The following is a 21,834-nucleotide window of genomic DNA, read 5'->3' as shown; positions in this document are numbered from 1 at the left end:
ATTGTAATGTCAGTCAAGAACTCAGTCTTGGTTGGAAGGACAAACTTTTTTTTTTAGAGATGGATGGGTATGAATGGCTGAATGACTTCCAGACATGAGTGACAATGGGTTATGTGGATCTCCTTGAACTAAGAACAAGTTGTATCCATTGCTTATTGTACCGGAAAAACAATATGTTCCTTGTGTTGTAAAACGTTTCTGAGCATATCAGGAATTCTGCATGAGGAGCTGTAACTATTCTGCTGTGGCAGTGGTCTGGTCTTTGTTCTTCATCCTTGCATCATCTGATTTTTTTCTCTTTTTTACCAGTATTAATAGATAAGGCTCAAATTCTCAGACTGCCAGGGTCCACAGCTATCAGTGGCAAGTGTTTCACAAGGACACGAGGGCCTCAAAACAGCAGAAGAACGTCTGTGTATTTTACATCTTTACATCCAGCTTCTGTTTTGAGCTTATTCTGTTACACATGTAAGCAGCTGTATAGAATAATGCACATAATGTAATAGGAAATGCAGGCGGGCTGGACAAGTAAGTATTTGCTGGTGATGTTTGTGGCGAAAGGATCCAAGGCAGCTCCGAGCACAGCGGAGACCCGGAGAGCAGCAGAGCCATGAGGTCGGGGTGTATTCCCCAGGCAGCTCCTTCTGCCCTTGCCCAGCAGGCGCTGATCAAACGCTGCCGGCTGCATCGGGGGACGCTGCTTTCCCTCCTCGGCACGGGAGACCGGAGCCGCGGGGCCCGGCCACACCGGGCGAGCTCCGGGACCGCGCCGGCCGCAGCCCCCCTCAGGCACCTGGAGACAGCTCCGAGGCGCTGGGGCTGGGTCGGACCAGCAGCTTGCCCCTCAGGCACCTCCTGCCGGCGCACAGGGAATGAGGCGAGACGGCTCCGAGGCGCTGGGGCGGCCAAGCCCAGCCTCCGCCGCTACCTGCGGCCGCGGGGCCGGACCCGCCTCCCGGCCCGGGGCGGAGCCCGAGGAAGTGACTTCAGGCGGCGGCGGTGGCGGAGCAGCTCGGCGGGGCTGGGCTGGGGCATGGCAGCGCTGGCGGCGCGCTCGCTGCTGGCGGCGGGGCGGCGGGGCCGCGTCCTGCCCGCCGCGGGGGCCGCTCCGCTCTGCACCGTGGCCCCGCAGCAGCAGCAGCAGCCGTCGGCCGACATGAAGAGCTACCTGTGGTCGCGCTACAAGGAGGCCAAGAGGGTCACCAAGGGTGAGCGGCGTCCCCTCAGCGGGCCGGAGCTCCTGGAGGGAAGGGATCCGTGGCGGCGGCTGGGAGCGGAGGAAGGGCGAAGGCTGCGGGGATAGCGGGGAGGGTCCGGGGGGTCAGGTGCGGCTCTGTCCCGCAGCGCCCGGAGCCCTCTCGGCTCGCCCGGCCATGTGCGCTGCGCTCCCGCGGTGTGCCCAGGGCCAGACCGGGGGACACCCTCACCCCGTGGGTTCTGGGGAAAACACCGGCGGACACGGGCTGTGGGGGCGGCTGGCCCTTTATCCCCCCTCGGAGGGACGGCTGAGCCCCACGGACTATCCATCACCCGTCCGGGGCCGCGGCTGTTCACAGCGCCTTTGGTACAGCGCAGCTTGGGCCGCGAGAAGTGGCAGCTTTGGGAGGTGTGCTGCGTGTAGGAAAGGGGAAGAAATGTAGACGGAAAATCGAGAGGTTGGTCATTTCATTGATGACTGCTGTATATGTACAACTGTTCTGAAATGGACTGCTTTTCCAAAAAGTTAAAATGCTGCAAAGTTTTGGATGACTTTTTCATTTTGCCCGTGGTTCCATTATAGCACTGTGAGGCATGGTAAAATGCTCGTGGTACATACATGGCTCTGGGCAGCCCTGTTCTTCAGCCCAGCCAGGCAAAAAGCTCGGGGAGAAATGCTTGCTTGCTTCTGCCCTTGCTCCGACGGGAAGAATATTACCAAGATAATAGTTACTTGAATATGTGGTCTTTTTTGAGAGCCGAAAGAAAAAGATGTGTTCTACAGTACCAAGTGGAAGAGCATGTTCTGTAATGGCAATGTACAATGCTTTAGATTGCATACTTTGCCCTTAAAAAAATAAATTGTTGGGTTATCCTGCACTTGGGAGTCTTGAATGTGAACTGGTACTTCACAATGCTGGGTGCAAACAAGGCGTTTTTGAATGTAAAATAGTGTCAGTATTTCAGAAGTGAAATTAAAAAGTCCTGTTAGCGATCTCAAGAGAGTTCTGTGGGCTTTGGAGGGTGAGATAAGGGATAGGAAGAAGGGAAGTGCCTTTTACTTTGGATCTATTTTTTCTTTTCCTGTTTTTGGAATGAACTCTCTTGTTTGTAACCACACCCCAACAATACTTAAGAGCTGAGGTGGGGTAATGTTGTGAGAAAATAAGTTGGTCAGTGGGTGTGAGTTGGCGAAAGATGAGGCAACTGCTTCCAGAATATTTCAGGCTATTATATTACAGCCCAAGTCACCCAGTGGTGTCAAGTGTATGATATTTCAGTTAGTTATGATGTTGAGATGACAAAGCTCTCCTGATTTTTGACCCAAGGTTTACAGCACTTGTGATGCTGTCTGCTGGCCAGAATCCCTAATAGCTGCCAAGTTTCTACTGTCTGATTTCAGACAGCCACTAGTCAGGCTATTTTTCAGCTGAAGTATCTTTTTATCTATATATAGCTACGTAAATATCTTTATTTTTAAAACAAGTGTTAACTCACTAAGCTGCCCAATTGACATTTGAAAAAATTATAATACAGAAATGGGTGTTGTAACGTGATTTTGGAAGTTCACTAGAAACTGTGCTTATGGCTTCAAGTTAATTGAATGCTTCCAATTAATTGAATGCCCTTTCCATACAGTGGGAGTATTTTCCTTAATAGTAGCATGTCAAATTGCATTTGATTTCATTGCTGGGCTTTATTTGAAGTTTGGAATTAAACTCAGTGAATTTGCTTTTCTTTCTCTCTTAAAAATTGAAAGACTTGGGGATCTGCATCTGAAGTCCCCATACCTGCCTGCCTTGTTGAGATGGTTTGGGTGGTGGAGCAAGGAGGGATGTGTCCTCAGAGCTGAAGGTGTTGTGAGAAGCTTGAGCAATTCTTTTTAGACTTATAAACGAAGTAACCAAATCATATTCTCTTCAAACTCACCTTTCCAAGCGCAGATTTAAGATGAATGTTCCCCTTTTTTTTCCCCCACTAATAGGGAAGTCTGGAGTATAAAGATAGTATATGAGAGGGGAAGGAAGGAAAACATGCTCATGTTTTATACTGCCAGGAGAGTAGCATTTAACCTCCTAATGTTGCTTTTTCAAGTTTCCTAAACAAGAAATATAAACACTCTTAGTGTTTAGTACTGACATTGGTGTTGGTTGTAAAGTTACTTAATGAATTACAGTCTTCTCAGTATACTTTTTCATCAAATATCAAGAGAAGCATACCCTTAAAAATGGAAGTGGTTTACACACTCTGGGTATGTGTGGGTAGAAAATAAGTAGAATATTTTTGGTTTTCTGATTTTTAGGAGGTTAATAAGCAGAGCAATGTGTATGTAATAGTTGTTATGTACACAGTCACATAAAGTTTACTTGTTTGAGTTGAAATTGAATAGTGTGGTAACCTTGAAATGGTGTAGCAAAAATTAAAGCAATGTCAAATTAAAGCAATGTCAGTTCTGCTTCAAGGGCAGGAGCTGGACCAAGTAATGGGAGGAGAAGACAAGGCTCCTGGAATGGTAGTAGTAATAATAAAATAATAGTAATATTTTGCAATTCCAAGTTCATTTTCAAAAGCATTGTTAAATGTGTTAAAGGAGTTAGCAAAAAATTATGTCTGGTGCTCTCTGATAAGCAAGATGCCAAAGTGCATCTTCTCTTCAAACTTGGACTGCAGAGAAAAGGGTGCTTTGAATAAAAACTAGGAGTTACTAAGGCAAGTTAGGGACAATATGTTCAATAGCATCATATTGTTAAGGATTAGCTGGTTAGTGTGAATTAGTTTGATAGCTTCCATCATCATAATTTATCTATATTTAGCAATTGCTATTGGATTTCTATGTCTTTATTTAAATAAAACTATAAGGCTCATATGACTTTTGTTTTCCCTCTCCCCTGTTCACAGAGTTGGTTCCTTCAATTATGAGTAACATGCTGAATCCAGATGCTATTTTTTCAAACAATGAAATGAGCCTGTCAGACATTGAAATTTATGGGTTTGATTATGACTACACCTTGGTCTTTTATTCTAAACATCTGCACACACTCATATTCAATGCTGCTCGAGATCTTCTTATTAATGAGCATCGGGTGAGTAGAATTAATGGAATAAAAATAAATTTATGAATAAAGCGTATAATAAGGAATTTTTGACTGAGAGGCATAAATTATCTTTTCATGCCTCAGTCCTAGCTTGGCTCCCTTATAGCACATTTTGTACAACAGCTACTCATGAACAACAGAAGTCCTGGTTTATTCTCAGCTGCAGTTTTGAGCAGAGAACAGTCTGTTAAGGAATACGGTTATATTTGTCTTATGTTTTAATGTGGGCATGTGGTTTGTTGTTTGTTCCTGATTGTCACTTATTGGAGTCACATTAATAAATAAGAAGCTTTAAAGTTACCATGACTCTGTCAGAAAGTGAGGGGGAGATGGGTAGCTTGGGAGACTGAAGGTGTTACTGGGAGAAAGACTGAAAAAGAAAAGATTAAAAGAAGCAAAATTAAACTGTAGGACTTACAGGAAAATAAAAGACAAAGTCCATGGAGTATCTTAATAAAACTGCTTGTTTATTTTTACACAACCTAAATCTGAATGCGTGGTGTTATTCTACTTTCGTATTTGAATCCAAAGGTTAGGAGCTATATATAAACACCTATAAATATCCTTGGAAGAGCAAACAAAACTTCTTGGGTGCTACAAGCATACACAGCTTTATCCCCCTGCAATTTTGGCATGTCTTGATAGCAATTTCTGTAGGATGTAAATAAACTTTATTAAAGCTACATGGTTCTTGGAAAAACCCATGTTACTATAGGAGTCAAGACTAATTCTTGCAGACAAAAATTAAAATGGTGCTCTGCCTTTACTGTTTGAATGAATTTGGGTAGCAGAAGCTTTCCAGTTGGTCTTGGTTTAAATGTCCTAAGTGCTACTAAACAAAGCTGTAATTACTTTTTCAGACAGCATATTGAAATGCATTGTCTCCTTTTGGAATTTACTGAGGGACAACAGTTTTTGTTGGTGATATCTCTGTAGCTGCTTATACTATTCATATTTTTCTTGCCTTTACCGTTAGGTAAAAAACCCCTCTAGACAGTGTCCATTGTGACTGCCACAGTCAGCCTAAAAGGTGGCCAGTTTTCCTCATGGCAGTGTGAGGTAGTACATCAAAAATTGCAAAATGCAGTGTAGAAAGCAAGGAATTTTGAAGTATGTCCAAGAGAATAAACATCAATTTAATGCTAATCACAGAGGTAGCAGCAGGGGTTCCATGTAAGCTCTTGCTCCTGGATTAGTTTCTTCCCTGGCACACAGACCTTGTGCCTTTTTATCAGGACATCTGTTTCAGTCCTACCCAAAAGTGGGGTGAGCAAACTATCATTTTTATAATTTCTCTGTTTGGTTTGCAAGGAAGCTTTGGTTTATGTGCCAGGGTAGGCTCAATCTTCTTTTCATATGTACTGACATGGATGTGAAAAGACAATTTCTAGTGGAACAAATTAAAATAGGAAGTCAAGTATGCGGAAATTCAATAAAGTCAGAAATAAATTTCATTGTACATGCTTGATGTGGTTGCTTTGGGGCATGTGCAGTGCATGGTAGTTTTTAGTTGATGACATTCTGTGGGAGGAAAAGGAAGGATTGCCTTTCAGTGGCTTAATCAAAGAAATGATAGTTTTCTGAAGCCTTGTTGAAAACCTTTAAGAGCAAGTGAACAAAACCCTTAGCCCAAGACATGCACCTAATATTTATTTTCGTGACAACCTGTGCTTAAAGCAGGACAAAATTACAGTTGACTGAAAATGGGTGTATAATGAAAAATGTTAGACTGCAGTTCACACTATATAATGGTGTGAGCCACCTACACGATATTTAAAGAACTGAGAAAAGAGTACATGACAGACATTCAGTTCATGTACATCTCTAAATGAATTTTTTAAACATATTAAGGATGTAGTAAGAATAAATTAAATTAACTTTTTGGAACAAGAGGCTAATGTTTAAAGGTAATCACTAGAGTTCCTGCATGTCCAACTTCAGGTACGTGATGGTCTTAGATATAAAACAATGACCTTGGATTTTTGGAAAAATGTTTGACTTGTCTTGCACTGTGTACAAATGTTCCTGCAAATCTCACCAGCCTATCAAATAATTTCTTAAATGATTAGAGCAAATGAAAAGCATAGAAAATGTAGACTTTTAAAATTCTGCAGAAACGACTTTTATTTGATTATGGTTTTAAAATCAAATCATTGCTCTCTTTTCTCAGTATCCTGCAGAAATAAGAAAATATGATTATGATCCCAATTTTGCCATCAGAGGACTTCATTATGATGTGCACCGGGTATGTATAAACAACCTTGTGATGAGTTATGTAGTGCTGAGAGCCTAGCCAAAGAAAATAAAGAAAGCTTTTAAACCTTCCAGCTTTTCACTCTGCATTAATGTTTAAGGATTTTGTTTCATGTTTGTCTTTAATAGCAAGCTTTATTATTATTATTATTATTTTAAAAATAGCTCTGAAGTAGAAAATGTTTTGGGTGTTTTGTCCTCATGGTGGGTGGGGAAAGACAACTTAGGGTGCAACAGAATAAACCTAGTCTTTTGAAAGCTATGAAGCAAGTTGAAGGGAGAGTGCTCAGGTGTTCTTGAGACAGAAAGGTTGTAGATAAAATTGCTTTGATTTCTGTAATTTCATGTCAAATGATTGATGTGATAAAAACTGTTATTTTCTTTTTTTTTTGACATGCAAGGCATTATTAATGAAGATCGATGCTTTTCATTACATTCAGCTTGGAACAGTTTACAGGTGAGTAAAGTTATTTTCTCTTTATAATAACAACATACTCATATTTTTTGTATCTTTTAACTGCATTTATTAGTGTAGAGCTTGGATTCTTACCAGGAGCTGTGCCCTGATGAGCACAGACACGAATGACCATTGCAGCCTTGCTGGAAGGGGTTTTCTCTGCACCTCTGTGTACACACAGACATGTACACATCTCCTGCCTGGTCCAGCACAGCTGATTGCCCAGTTCAGCCCTGGCAGAATTGGCAAGCTGGTTGGTCACATAGTGCTGACTCACTTTGTTTCCGGCTGTTAAATTGTGCTGAAAGACATCTAAAAATACCCTGATGACTTCTCCGCTGTTGTTTTCTATGTCAATAATGGTCACAGAGTGCCTGTTAGCATGACTTTGGTGTGGTTGGGGAGACACTTGAGAGGTCCTGCTGTGTTTGCACAGAGCTTTTGAATTTGGGCACACCAACCAAATCAAACTTGCACCACGCTCAGTACCAGATTTTAAATGAAACAAGAAGCCAGACCACCTTTCTTAAAGTCGTTGGACAAAAAGACTTTTACCCAGGTTTATTCTGTTGCACTCTTAGCTGTCTTTCCCAACCCACTATGAGGACAAAACACCCAAATTTGTGTCCACATGTGGAAATGATGGTTTGCACCACACCTTCGTGCTGTTTCCCCAAACACCTGTACAAGGATGAGGGGAGGAGAAATGAGAATGAGGGCTGTGAGAGCTGATGCTGAGATGATGTGTGGTTATACAGCTCACTGTGAACTGTGTCAAGACTGTGAGTCTTGTGGTAAAAGTAATCTACAGCTTTGCCTGGACAGTCATCTCTCCACTGTGGTTTTCACATTGTCCACATTGTCTATTGTTGATTTGTGCTCAAGCAGCTCCTGATGCCAAGTGTTTTCTCTATCACTATTCAAATAGCTCTTGGCATAGCTGCCTGCAGGCCAGAAGGGACCTTTTCAATTCTGATGGTGTTGCTTGGGATCTGTTTAACATTTTGGTTGCATTTCTTTGTGTTTGCTGCTGTGGAGTGGGTGATATTGAGCTCTGTGTGTTACAAATCCCAAGTATAATCTGCCCTGTTTGTGCACAAGACTGACTCCAATGCTGGAGTCCTGCCAGAGTTCTGTCCCAGTTGATGTGACAGTGAGAAGTTCAGTAAAGGAGCTGGTTAATGTGGGTCTCTGCCACCACAGAAACCCTGAGGAAGTTCATGTATCCTGCCTTTCCACTGCAAAGCTGGTGTGGACTCTAAGCCCTGAAAGCATTATGAATGAATTTATTTATATTTTAGTGCCTGGCAACACTTCTTGGTCAGCCCAAGGAAGAGAGGCACTGAAATTATGGTGTGTTTTACCAGGCTGCAAAACACCATAAGTAGGTTTGGAAAAAGAGACCAGCTAGTCTGGTTTTCATTTGTGTTTTTTCAATCTTAAATAAAATCTCAACACTTCTGTGGCCTCTGGTGAGGATGTTTGCATGCCTGCAGTCTTTTACATACTTTAGAGCAAGATGTTTGATACTATAAACATTCAAAACCAAACTAAAGCCTTTATGCTCTAAATAGTTGATAAACTCTGGAGAGATGTTGCCTCCTTCTTTCCCAGTTGTTATATTTTAATGTTTTAATTACTTAGCCATCCTTAACGTAATTTTACTGTTCATAGAGTTTAAAAGAAATTCTTATTTAGTTAGAGGTTGTGTATGTTCTTCTTTCTCTTAAATCTTGAAGGTCATGCTGCAGAAATATCTGTTTTAAACACAATCAGATCATCAATGCTGTATGGAAAAAGAAGGCAGAGTGAGGAATTACTTTGTGTTAAGAAACTGGTAGTTCTAACTACTTCTTAAAAAAACCCTTGAGGCATAGTTTCAATGGAGATTAATAAGCTTTTTTTTCCATAAGAAAGTAGAAAGGACTTAAAATTGGAATGTGTTCTGTGTGCATGAGCCTGTTAAAATGTTACTTGTTTGGTAAGGAAAGGTGCTGTTTTAACTTACAAACAAAAGTGTTCTTGTGACATTATTAGTATTTTAATAAGATCCTGACCTAAGTGTTAATCTGTCAGACTTTGGTGATAGCTTGAAAATTTTAATCTGACTTTTGAACTAAAGCTAGTGCTGTTTTCCAGAGGCCTCAGTGTTGTCCCAGATGAAGAAGTCATTGCAATGTATGATGGTTCCCATGTCCCTTTAGAACAAATGAGCGACTTTTATGGAAAGGTAAAACTGCAAATTGGTCTTTAAAATTTGTTGGTTTTTTCCTTTCTTTTTCTTTTTTTGTTTTTTGGCATGAGGGTAGTGATGTTTAAATTTTGTTCTCGTTATAACTAGCAGTGATATTTTCTCAATATATGGTTGCCTTTAGTGCTATATATGATGTTTGCCCTATAAAGTGGCAAATGCCTTCTTTCTCCTGCTCACTGTAGTTTCTTCTCTGGCTGTTGCCTTACCAAGTCGTATAGATAGAGTAGTGGAACATAGCAAGTTACTTGCTCAGTGTTGCACAGAGAATCTGATAAAGGCTGGCAAATGAACCATATCTGGTTCAGGTACTTTACTTTTTCCTGGTGCTCTGATGGCTTAGCTGGTGTAGCAGCAGGTAAATGTATGGAGGCAAGTCCTGCATGCAGATTGGCAGAGTGACAGTAAGAGGATTTGACCTAAGATGAATGATAATAGGTGATACTTCTAAGTTAAATCCTAAACTTCATCAAGAAAGTTGATTTTTCCCTCTGGTCGGTTTCTTCCTCTTTCTCAAATGAAGAACAAAGCTGACTTTTGGCTAAAAAGCCAAGTTTATTTTACCCCTTTTAATTACAAATGTTAATTCTGTGCTGACATGAAAAGCCCTTCTTTGTGATGTGGAGCATTTTATTGTTCTTGCACTTGTTCTTATTTTAAGGACCTGAATTTAGAATTCCTGAGTCTAGTCTCTGCAGCAGTTGTGAATATCACTCTGGCATTCCCAGTGGGATGCCTTGGGCTGTTTAGGTCTATACTTCCTTTGATCTTGGAAAGGACAGGGGCAGGACAAGAGGCAAAGAACACAAATTGGAAACACAGGAGGCTTCCTCTGAGCATGAGGAAGTGCTTCCTTCACTGTGAGGCTGCCCTAGCACTGGCCCAGGCTGATTGCCCAGGAGGCTGTGGAGTCTCCATGGTTGGATGCTCAGAAGCCATCTGGACAAGGTGCTGGCCAGCTGGCTCTGAGTGGCTCTGCTTGAGCAGGGGTTGGGCAAGATGACCTCCAGAGGTCTATTACAGCCCCTGCTCTGTGCTCCTGTGATCCTGAGCTGGTTGCTTTACCTCTCTTCTTATTGAGAGGGATTTGGGCTGTATTTGCTGTTGTGTAATGAGATTCTGTGCTTCTGTGAAACATAACTATTGTTCTGCTTTTGCAGAAAAATCTCTTCCTGGAAATCTCTTCCTCTGTTACTGCATTAGTTATTGTAGATTCTTACAACTTTTATTATCTCATTGCAAGGAAGAAAATTGTTTTGCAATCCTAATTAGTATTCCACCTACTAAAAAAACCCACCAAATGAATAAGAAAACCTCCATCCCTCATCCATCAGTGCTTCTTATTTGCAAAAGTGCAGACTTCTAGTGAAGGCCTTCTCTTGGCTTTTAGCTGAGTGCTGTCTTGTTTTTATGGATTAAAATACTGTTCTTAAGAGTAATGCGTTGAATTTATTTGAAGAGTTAATCACAACACTCTTGTTGGAGATACTTTATTGAAGGTCTCAGTTGAAAAAGAACCTGAAGCAAAGTGAACTGGGATGGCAAAAGCTGAATATCTGCAACTAAGCTGAAGTATTTATACTGAACAAATGAAAGTGTTCTAATCTGAGAAATGCCTGACTTGGTTTTCTTTCCTTTTCTTCTCACCACTGTAGAGCTCACAAGGAAATACAATGAAGCAATTCATGGACATATTTTCCTTGCCAGAAATGTCACTCCTTTCTTGTGTGAATGAATACTTTCTGAAAAACAACATAGACTATGAGCCTGTTCATCTGTACAAAGATGTCAAGGTAGATGTCAAGCTGTGAAGATCTAGATTAACTTGTGTTATTTCTGTATTTTCTCTGTGAGCACTTCAGGAAGCTTCCACCTGTTGTGTCAGCCTCAGTGAAATACCTCACCTTAGGTTTTGTGTGGAGCAGTTGTGGATATACAACCATAAAACATAAGTAAAATTAAGGTAGAGCTTGGAAAAGAATCAACTGAAATTTGTTTGAAAGCTGACTTTGTATGGCTGTTGCTCTTTTTGTAGGTTTGAAGGGTGAGTAGTGGGGAAGTGAAGATTCTGTAAGGAAATAAAAGTTCTTCTGATTGTTGTTGAACATCTTTTTTCTCACTGTCAGGAATAATACTGTAGGAAATATAAGAAGCTATATGGAATTCCAGTTTGGAGCTTTCAGTTTTACTGCCTCTACATCTTGGCTGATGTACAATCATTTGCTGTCTCGTGCTTTTGAACTATCTGTTTTGCTGGTTTACCTCTCCTCCTCGTCCAGAAAAACTCCAGCACTAGTCTAGAGTAATTAGACCCTCTTGATTCCTTGAGATGTATCCTGCAGAGGAGATAATTTTATGTCATGGTTATGTAACATACAGAAGGCCAATTCTTGTGGTTTCTGCTGAAGTGTGTATAGAAATTTCTGTACCATTCAGCCTTACAAGCATCTTGGAAACCCTACAGTGGTATTTTTTGAGGATTTTGAGGACATACCCTGTATAAATACCAAACTGGCAGTACCACTGTTCTAAACAAAGCTGTCTGGTGCAGAGCTGGCTCAGGAGAGCTGTTAAATGCCTCCAGAGCGCCTTATAAGTACTTTGTTCAAACATTTATCTGCTTTCATCTGTTCATAAATTTCTTATGTAAATAATCAGGGCATTTGTGAGTGATTGTAATCTAAAATCTGTCAGACGTGCAACTTTTTTTTTTTGTAAGGGGAAAGGAATGTGTTCAGCTCCAAAGGTCACTGGAAATCTGTGATGACTCTGCTTCTGCAGAGGGCTTTCACCCCACTTCACCCCACTGAGCAACCTCTCCTAGTACTGTAAAACAGCCCCTCTGCTATACAGTTTTATACTCTCCAAAATTATGGAGTTAATTTCTCAGAGGCCAGGCTTACTCTTTGTCTTGTGGTGACATATATATATATATAAAAAAATATATAAAATTATATTGAACATCATGTGGCATTTCTGTAAAATTTGGAAGTGTTGAGAAAGAAGTTGTTTTAAAAACAAATTGCTATGCAGTGAACATAAATGTTTCACTTGAAAAGATTAAGTTCTTTACTGCTCGCTGCTTTCTTACAGGATGCAATCAGGGATGTCCATATCAAAGGAATAATGTACAGAGCAATTGAAGCAGATATTGGTAAGTACTAGTGATAGAATCTATCAAAGCTTTATTTACTGATGGTATACTGATTTATATGGCTTCCATAAAAATTCTAGATTACAAATTCTAAATTTTTAGAGCTTGAAAGAGTTATTCCCACTTGTCAAAGGTGTCTTTAAGCATAATGTTGTATTCTGAACCCTTGGTTGAATGCAGAGAAAATTCTTGTGAAAAACTTCCTCAATGCTGTGTTTTTTACCCAATCCTCACAGAGAAATACATCTGCTATGCTGAACAAACTCGTGCAGTGTTAGCAAAGCTGGCTGATCATGGCAAGAAGATGTTTCTCATCACAAACAGTCCCAGCAGCTTTGTGTAAGTGAGCAGTTGTTTGCTGTTTGACTATACCTTTTTAAAGGATGGGGACGATGAGGTTCTCTGGTGTGACTCATTTTATTGCACAGATAACTGTGCTGTGCTGCGCTTGGTTGCTAATATCCCTCTGTCCTTTTTTAGGGACAAAGGCATGAAGTTCATTGTTGGCAAGGACTGGAGGGATCTCTTTGATGTGGTCATTGTACAGGCTGAGAAACCAAACTTTTTCAATGACAAGCGAAGGTGAGTGTTTAGTTACATTCATTCAGTAAAGCAGCTCTTCCATATAAGGCTATAGAGTGTGTTATGAAATAATTTCATTTGGCTGCAATGTAAAATGAAATCATATTTGATGAAATCCTGTGTAAAGTCATTACAAAATGTAGCGACATCCAGTGCTGAAGTCTAAATATTTGCCATTTCTTACCTAAGAAAGTTCCAGGAGCTGTCACAGGTCTACTGGAGCGACATAGGGTTACTGAAGCTGTTTCTAGCATCTTATTGGCATGTTGGTGGAAGTGTGCTTCTTTCCTAATAAACTTGAGAAATTTTGATGCCTTTCAAATCAGGCTCTTATCTGGAAATACCTTCCATTGATCCTCTTTTTTTTTTTTTTTCATCACACATTATATTTAAAAGGCATCTGTCTGCCTGACAGGCTGGAATATTTGGACTAGCTGTGATTAAGTAAACACATTTCTAGTGGGTATGCCCTACTTTTACACTTGAAAAAGACCTGTTCCTTTATGTGTGCTTATGATTTGAAAGTGAGATACAGGGAGGTGAGATTATTTTCCCTTTACTTTTTGCGTTTAATCTTAAAAAAAACTTTGCTGTGTGTCCTGGCCCCAGTCCTGTTCTCTCATCTTCAGTTGTCCAGGTGTACAAAATGAGGTATTGGGCAAGATTTTTATATGCATTTTTTTAATGTTCTCTCCTCCTTAGTGGCAGGCAATTCATGCTGTTTTCTCCTCTCTGCCTGGGGTCCCTGCCTTACTTTTCAGCAGTTGTTCACAAACTGTGTTTATAAATGTCACAGGTATAGTGGAGAGATACATTGCTTTTTGCTGGTTGAAATGGAAGTTTTGGAGTTTTGCTTTTCCTCTTACAAAATTCAGGTGCTAGAGAGATTGTTTTCCTCTTGAGAGATGCATATTTTTGATGTTAAGACTTTAATTTCCTTAGAAGTGACAAGATTTCTACAGCAATGTAACAACTGTGTATCTATTCCAGACCATTTCGGAAAGTGAATGAAAGGGGAGTCTTGCTCTGGGACAAGATTCACAAACTGCAGAAAGGTCAGATTTACAAACAGGTATGCTTTCAATAGACTCTTTCTTTTCAAATTTAATACATATTTCCTAGAATCCCAAGCTTCTTTGGGTATAAAGGCTTCTAAAATGCAGATGAATTCTTTGAGAGAGTTAGTCTAATGTCTAAAATTGTACAAATTCATTGTTGGTATTGTGTGTCCTTGCTTCTTGAAGTGCACTGAAATCACTTGTAAAACTTGGGGTTTGTGGTATATAAACTGAGGACAAGACTTATGATATGAAAAAGTTCCCTTTGGTGCCTGTGAAGGTGCAAGTCACATGTTGCTACAGTGTCCATGTCATTGTTTCTGCAGGGTAACTTGTATGAATTTCTGAAGCTTACGGGCTGGAGGGGCTCGAAGGTTCTCTACTTTGGTGATCACATTTACAGTGACTTGGCAGTAAGTAGTTTGTTTTCCCAAAGTAAGAGAAAAGATGAGGCTTTTTTTTAGTTTTCCTCTCTTCCTGGTTATTCTATGTAACACACTGTCCCTGGAGATTTTAAAATCCAACAAAATTTGGTAGATAAGCCATATTGCCTTTTTTTTTTTTTGCAGTGAAGAACATTGGTGCTGTAAAATGCCAACCATATTTTCCACCTGACTTGTGGCATTTAAGTTGTTTACTGGCTGTGGTCAGGAATGTGTGAGCTTGTATTCCTGATCCAGATACTGATTGTGTCAGATTTAACAGAGAGTAAACACAGATATCCAAATATACAAGATATGCCTGACTTGCATGACGGCTGAATGAACTTCTGTTCTGAATGCAGGCGACAATAATCTCCAAATCTCTAATTGTAAATGTTCTTCCCAAGAACTTGCTCTGAGTTGTGTCCCCATTATCCAGGCATTTTCTTGCCACCTTATGAACAAATGCTCTGTTAAGTGTTACTTTAGGGTAAGTGACCACCTCCTGGCTCTTTTGTAATTGATTTCACATGAATGCCTGGATGTGACTTTTCCACTGCCAAGCTTTGGTAATGTATTTCAGCAGCTGCAGATGTTCACATTTTTTCCTCAGTCTGCTTTTAAAAAGAACAGTAATTTTGGGTGCTTCAGAAGACTGAAGGCCAAAAGGAGGGTGCAGCTCTGCTCCGCTGTGGCACAATGGAGAAGAGAGCTCCTTGTGTTGTACCTGTCAGGAGGAGCTTGAATAGCTGGGGCTCCTGGCTGTAACCCTCTGTCAGCTGAGTGGGCAAACAGCACAAACCCAACTCACACAGTTCTTCCAGACACAGCTGACAGCAGCACAGCTCTCATCTATGGAGGAATTTCCTGCTATTTGTTTTAAACCTAATGAATTAGTGCTTAATTGCAAGTGCTTGCATGTTCTTCATCTCTCTATCTTCAAAAATGTAGGATTTGAAGGTTAATCTGAAATTAAATTCTATTGTCCATTAGCACAGTTAAGTCCCACTTCTGTTTATACATAAACAATTAAATTAGTGCTGCTTTGGGATAAACAATAGCAAAATTATTTTCTATTAAGCAGTTTCTTTAAAGAGACTAATATCTGTATTTTGTAATTCTTGGTAACTAGGACTTGACCCTGAAGCATGGCTGGCGCACTGGTGCGATTATTCCAGAGTTACGATCGGAGATTAAAATCATGAACACAGAGAAGTACATTCAAACTATGACCTGGCTGCAAACCTTGACAGGATTATTGGAACACATGCAGGTTTGTTCTGTGTGTGTGTAATCAGCTCTGCAGAGCCAAAGGGATCCAGCCAAGTTTCTAAATGCTGGACATTGATGTTGCAAGGGCTTTCAGGCTCACTGAAGTGTTTGACTGTAGAGAAATTATTTGTGTGGTTAGTTAAAAGGATTTTTCTCAAAATCTTGTCCCCTTTCTCCACTGGTCAGGCTGTATCAATTCCTGCTTTTGATTGTTTAAAATGCACGTGGTCTGTATATGGATCTCTGAAGTACTGCTCATGTGCTATTAGCTGATAAGGGTTTATTAATGGAAAGGCTTATTTACAAAGTTATCCTTAGTTACAGGTTATCCATACGTTACATTTCAGGTTCACCGTGATCCTGATTCTCAAATGATTTTAGAAGAATGGAAGAAGGAAAGAAAGGAAATGAGGTAAGACACAGGAAATGAAAAATTTGCAGTCAGCTTTGGTAGCCAAGGGTTCTGTGTAATGTCTTCCACAGGTTTCTTTGGATTTTCTGTCCATCCCTGCTTTATTTTCCCTGGTAGTTACAGATTTTATAAAATGTTTTTGTAAAGCAAAATAACACCTGTCTATTGTGCAGCTCTTCTCCTCTCTGACACTTTGTATATATGAATCCTTTTTCCTGTTCCCTGTCTTTAGAGCAGGTGTAACTTTTCTGAGGGAAAAGGTAACATCATGTCAAATCCCTTTCCTTCTCATTTGGGTTTTCTGTCCCTCTGTTCAACTGTCCCAGTTTATTACACAGCTTCTGCACAAATAAAAAATGTATTTCTTTGTCAAGACTTAGGTCACTTTTTCAAGTTTTTCAGATGATTTCTGCAGATTACATGTAATACATCTTAGAATACATAGAAACTGGGCTCTGCATTAGATTGAATTTAGCAGTGGATTTATCACAAAGATAGGTGATAGGGCTAAAAGTCTTGATAATCTGTTATTATGAAGGAGTAAACCCTCAATGCAGGGTGTGTGAAGTGCACAATTGGCAAGGCCAGCAGCTATACCACCAGCAGCCTTCCCCAGAAACGTGGAAATAAATGCAATGAGAATAATTCTTGGCAGTGACTAGTGACAGAAGTTAATTCCAAGATGCGTTGAAGCCTTTTGTGTGCATTGAGCCAAATCTTTGCCTTTTCTTAGGGAATCTTTTATCTTGGGAACACTGGTTGTCATTAGGATTTAGATAAAAGCAAAAGTATTTTTTCAGAATCTCCAGGAAAACAAAGGCTTGAGATGTCATGTTTCTGATATCAGCAGCAACTTATCTCTGGGCTTAGTGGGAGAAGTGTGAAGCTCTTCTCTTCATCACAACTGTGATTTCTAGATCTGGGCTGTATATGTGCAAGAGGTAAAAAAACTTAGGTGGCACATTTTAGTGTTTTGAAGTGCAATGGCAAGAGAATAATGCATAGAACAGGTTTTAGGATCTGCTTGCTTCAGGTTCCAAATGCCAGCTGGTGAACAGGTGTGTGCAGGTCTGTTCACCTTGTTGTCTTTGTTTTCTCTTTTTGGGGGACAGGGAGATGAACAGGAATTTCTTCAATGCCCATTTCGGAAGCATATTCAGAACTGATGAGAATCCAACTTACTTCCTCAGACGTCTCTCTAGGTTTGCAGATATCTACATGGCATCCCTGAGCTGTCTCTTGAACTATGAACCTGATTACACATTTTATCCAAGAAGGACTCCTTTGCAGCATGAACTGCCTGGCTGGTCAGACCAGCTGTGCACTGGTACATTCAGAATACCTTTCCTACAAGAGACAGTTCAGATCAAATAAACACTTGGTGGCTCCTCTCTAAAATGGACAAATACCTGTTGGTTGTTTTGAATGTACCTGTATTTTATTTAAGTCACTTAAATATGTTACCTTGGTTTATATGTATTTCATACTTAGTCTCACAGCTTTGTACCTGTTTTTCTCTGCTGCTCAGACATGTGAAAACTCCTCTTACACACAGAAGAGATGATGGACTGCCAAAATAGTAGTGGGCCAGGAGGGAGGGCACATCTGAGGGGGAGGACTTGTGGTGTTCTGGGGTGGTTATTTTTATTTGTTCATTGGAAACATTGATCTGCAGCCTTGTGGTTTACAAAGAAATACCTGAACTCTCTCTTCTGGCCCTTCTCAGCACTCCAGCTGGAGCCTGTAATGGATCTTTGGCATGGAAGAGCTTAAATCCAGTATTAGTAATTCAGTGGTACACAGTTAGTAACCAGCTCAAGGTGAGACTGAGAGGGATGGTAACACATTGTACCTTCCCTTGCTGCTTTGGACAGAGCCTTACCTGTGAGGAGCCAAGGGCTGCACTGTCCTGGTTTTGGGCTCAGCCTCTTGGGCTCTTTCTCCTTTCTGTGCAGTTTCTGTTCTTGCCATGTCTGTGCTTGGCTGCAGGTGGACCTGAGCCTAAAACTGAAACTTGCAGTAGCTTGGGCTGCTTCAGCTTCCTTCTCTTAACTTTTAGGTACTTTTTTAAAATTTTTTTTTATTTTAAGTTTCAGAACACTTCAAGTATCCACTCTCCAATAATAAAGTCATTTCAAGAGGTCTTGCATTTTGCATTTCAAAGTGGAGACAGATCTCTTTATCAGGCTTTAGTTTGATCCTAAATGCTGCTTTTAAAAATTTTTAAGTGTCTTATTACAGTGGTATGCAATGTGGCTTTGCTGTTCCCTAGGAGAGAATGTATTTTATATAGCCTTCAGTAATGGACTTTTACAGTCAAAAGTAAACACGCACAATGGGCAAGGACTTGGAGGAAAAATTAAGAAATGAGAAATTGAAACCCAGAGTTTTCTGATGATGTGTTTTTAGCTCGAGCCCTGAAAGCTAAATTAGCTTGAATAAAGAAAAATAATTTTGGTACAGATTAGAAGTATTTTTAAAGTACTGATATTGAAGATAATGTATGAATGCAAACTCTGGGTAGCATATGTGTTTCAAAGATTTGAGCTGAAAAATGTCTATTTTGCACAAGGAAAACATCTGTTGATGTATTTCCTCAAAGAGGCACTTTATGGAACTGCTATATAGTTGTTTTTAAATAAGAATTGTTTCCTTTCTCTGAATCCAAAGGAAGTGTTTTTTTTAAGTGGTGCTTCCCACCCCAGCCACTTTAGAAGGCATAATATGATTATTATTTTTAAAATTTTAGTTTTTAAAGGCTTGTTTTTTAAAAGCATGTAATTACCAAAATATATAGCATTTGGTATTCATTTTGGGATATCACTTGCTTTCTATCATGATTGTCAGGCAAACAAACTTTTGTTGACCAAAAGTTTTCTGGTTTCGTTTGTTTGTTTGTTTTTTTAACCTGTCTGTATGTGCAAGTACCTAGATTGAATTTCATATACAGTATATTTCATGTTTTTAAGAGCATGTTTGCAAGGTAAAGAATGTATTCTAATTTAGCTTGCACAATTTTGTAAGTAGTTTTCCTGTATGCTTGAAATCAGTATGAAGTTTTCAGAGGTGGTTTAGATTTTATGATCTTTCTTGTGCTCCTATTGCAAACTTAACTGCAGTGTGTGGTTTAAACACTCTTGTGTTTAAACAGATGAATATACTTGAAATGAGGAAGTTTATTTGACTGTCCTGCTCGTTTTGCTGGAATAAAAAGATAAAGTGTTGCAGGAAGTTAGTTGGACTGAATCAGGAGATGACTTGGTGGGGCTGTGCAAGAAATATTTAGCATAACTTGAGAACAGAATATGCAGATGGGAATATCCTGATTTGCCTTCAGTTCTTCATCCTAATGCTCAGCTAGAACTGAACTTGGTGTTAGGTGTGTTTAGCACCTCTCATGCTCCAGAGATTTCAATGCACTCTTTATAAAAAAGACCCACCCAAACCACTGTACTTTCACCCTGTGTTAAGCAGGAACACTTTAATGGGATGAATGGTTACATTATGCACATAATGCATGTTTTGTTTCAAGATGGTTTTCTTCTCTCACCCTTCCTTTCTCTTAACTTAGAAATCAAACTTCTGTACGAAGCTATGTTGCAACAGCCAGCTGAAGTAAAATATTGTTTATATTGCATGACTTCTTGAAATAAACAATGTTGCATGAAAAAGGTTAGTTATTGAAGGGTTATGTTGCTTTAAAATAACCCAACTCTATATATAATATAAATTTAAGTGAGAATATTCAGGTGTATTATTTATTTTTCAGTGCTAAAATGCTTTTTAACTTTTAAAGATGTCTTGCATTTTTTAAATGATTTCACCTTGATGCTCTCTGCATTACTTATTTTAACCTTAGGCTTCTGATTTGAAAGAGATTTTTGGGCATGTTTAATGGGCAGTGTCTATATTAATTTTGGGAGTATTGTTCATTTGAACTCCAAAGCAAGAAGAAATTTTTGTTCTGGTTTGTCAAAAACACAGAGCTGAATTGTCAGTAAAAGAAGAGTTTAATGAAACGTGGGGCTTTTTTCTTTGTGATAAAAATATTTAATAATTATTACAAAAATAAATGCTTGGACTTTATCTTCTGGTCTCTATGAGCCTTAATATTTTGATTGACTGGGGAGAAAGAAAGAACACTGAGTTGTATTAATTGCAAAATTCTGCAGGGAAAACTTTCCTAGATGTGTGTGTGTGTTCTAAATTTTCTGATATCACACTCAAGTTTGATTCCCTTCTAACAGTGTGTGGTGACAGTGGCAGCTGTCACTGGTGTGCTTAGTGAAAATACAGATGTGAAAGAGCAGCTGCTGCTCCTCTCAGACCCAAAGAACTGAATGTAGACATGGCATGGCAAGGGGATGTTCAAATTCATAGTCAACTGTTCACAAAAATAGTTCATTGGAATGCTTTCATATCACCAGCATTTCTTACTAAAGCTGACTCAATTTCTGCTTCTTTTGTATAGTGAGGTGAGCTGTGGAGAGACACAGAAGCTAGAGGAGGCAAGAGGGACAGACAGGATGGTTGTTTCCTGCAATATCTCACAGGAAAGTATACCAGCAAAAAAAAAAAAATCCCCTCAGTTTAAAAATAGAGCTTTACCACATGTTCTGTTTCACACTTGCTTGTTCTAGTTGTAACTGAGCCAAAATGAAAGCATAGACCTGGAGCACTAGAAAATTTAGGATATTTGCCAAGTTAGCAGCCCCATTGTGGCCACTTTAAAGGCTGTGAAGGAGAATAAAAGCAGTTAAATAGCAGGCTGGTGAAAGTCTGCTTTTCCCAGAGAGATTTCTGCTTGCTTCTGGGTAGGTTAGTTGAGACTCAATTTTGCATTTAGCACTCCTAGTTGGTACTGCTCAGATACAGCCAGCACTTCTGAGGTTGGTACCTCTGAGCTATATAGGACGATCTTAAACAAAGCTGTGCTCTTCTGGTTTTTAATTTGTGACAAGATTTTATTCCCTGTAACGTAGGTGCTCTTTTTTTCCACAGAAAGTGTAAATAAAAATGTGTTTATTAGCTGACTAATGCCAAATTCAGTCTTTAATTCTGATCATGAGGACCACTCATCACAAGCTGTTGGTCATCTGAATCCTGTAAAATAGAACAAAATGAAAATCAGACTTGAACGTTGCTTTAAGAAACAAAAGGAATTTTTGGCAAATTTGTCCATACAGATGGCAGAATTGGCACCTGGCATTTTTGCATCAAATCCTTTCACTGGATGCAAAATGGTGCATTTTGATTTTAGGCTCTGCATAAATGTGAGGGTGCAATCTTCCCTTCCCTGGATTCCCTCCCTTCTCCCTGCTGTGTTTCAGATTCTTTGGAGTGCTAGAGTGGCTCTCAGCTGCATTTGCAGCAAGAAGACAAAATTGGAAGGCTTTTAAAGTTTGTATGGACATGTCACTGTCATCCAGTGGCATTTGAAGTCCAGTTTAATTCAGTTTAATTCTGTCTTTGAAGGTGCACTTGAGATGCAGCTGTTGACCAGCTTCAATTTTGCTGCAGGTGAGACAACCCAGTTTCAAGCAGTGGGGAGACAGGAGAGCCAGGAACTTAAATGCTGGTTTGTTGGATTAATTTTTCTTTTCCAACTAGACATTTTTCTTCCATAAAATCATTCCCTCTTACCATTATGTTAGTAGTTTCTCAATCTCAAATCAAAATGA

The 21,834-nt window shown here is 39.8% G+C and overlaps 2 protein-coding genes across 2 annotated transcripts in view; one reads left to right on the top strand and one right to left on the bottom strand.

Annotated features, from left to right (window-relative positions):
* Positions 1–995: 995 nt before the first annotated feature.
* NT5DC3 (5'-nucleotidase domain containing 3) lies at positions 996–20,239 on the top strand. Its single transcript, XM_085049633.1, has 14 exons — positions 996–1,208; positions 4,096–4,280; positions 6,463–6,537; positions 6,947–7,002; positions 9,142–9,232; positions 10,909–11,046; positions 12,347–12,407; positions 12,644–12,746; positions 12,888–12,989; positions 13,980–14,061; positions 14,374–14,460; positions 15,602–15,742; positions 16,089–16,153; positions 17,266–20,239. Exons 1-14 carry the CDS (start codon positions 1,034–1,036, stop codon positions 17,525–17,527), a joined length of 1,623 nt encoding a protein of 540 aa, XP_084905759.1. The 5' UTR covers positions 996–1,033; the 3' UTR covers positions 17,528–20,239.
* An 851-nt stretch (positions 20,240–21,090) lies between these two features.
* The window catches only part of STAB2 (stabilin 2), a 72,300-nt gene continuing 71,556 nt past the window's right edge, over positions 21,091–21,834 (bottom strand). Inside the window, exon 67 of the mRNA XM_085049631.1 lies at positions 21,091–21,256. Coding sequence (XP_084905757.1) covers positions 21,206–21,256 — 51 coding nt within the window. The 3' untranslated portion in view covers positions 21,091–21,205. The remainder of the gene's footprint in view (positions 21,257–21,834) is intronic.

Source organism: Lichenostomus cassidix, chromosome 1Ab, assembly GCF_008360975.1.
Source record: "Lichenostomus cassidix isolate B80296 chromosome 1Ab, HeHo_3.0, whole genome shotgun sequence".
Lineage (NCBI taxonomy): Eukaryota > Metazoa > Chordata > Aves > Passeriformes > Meliphagidae > Lichenostomus > Lichenostomus cassidix.
This window is presented reverse-complemented; position numbering and strand designations above follow the sequence as displayed.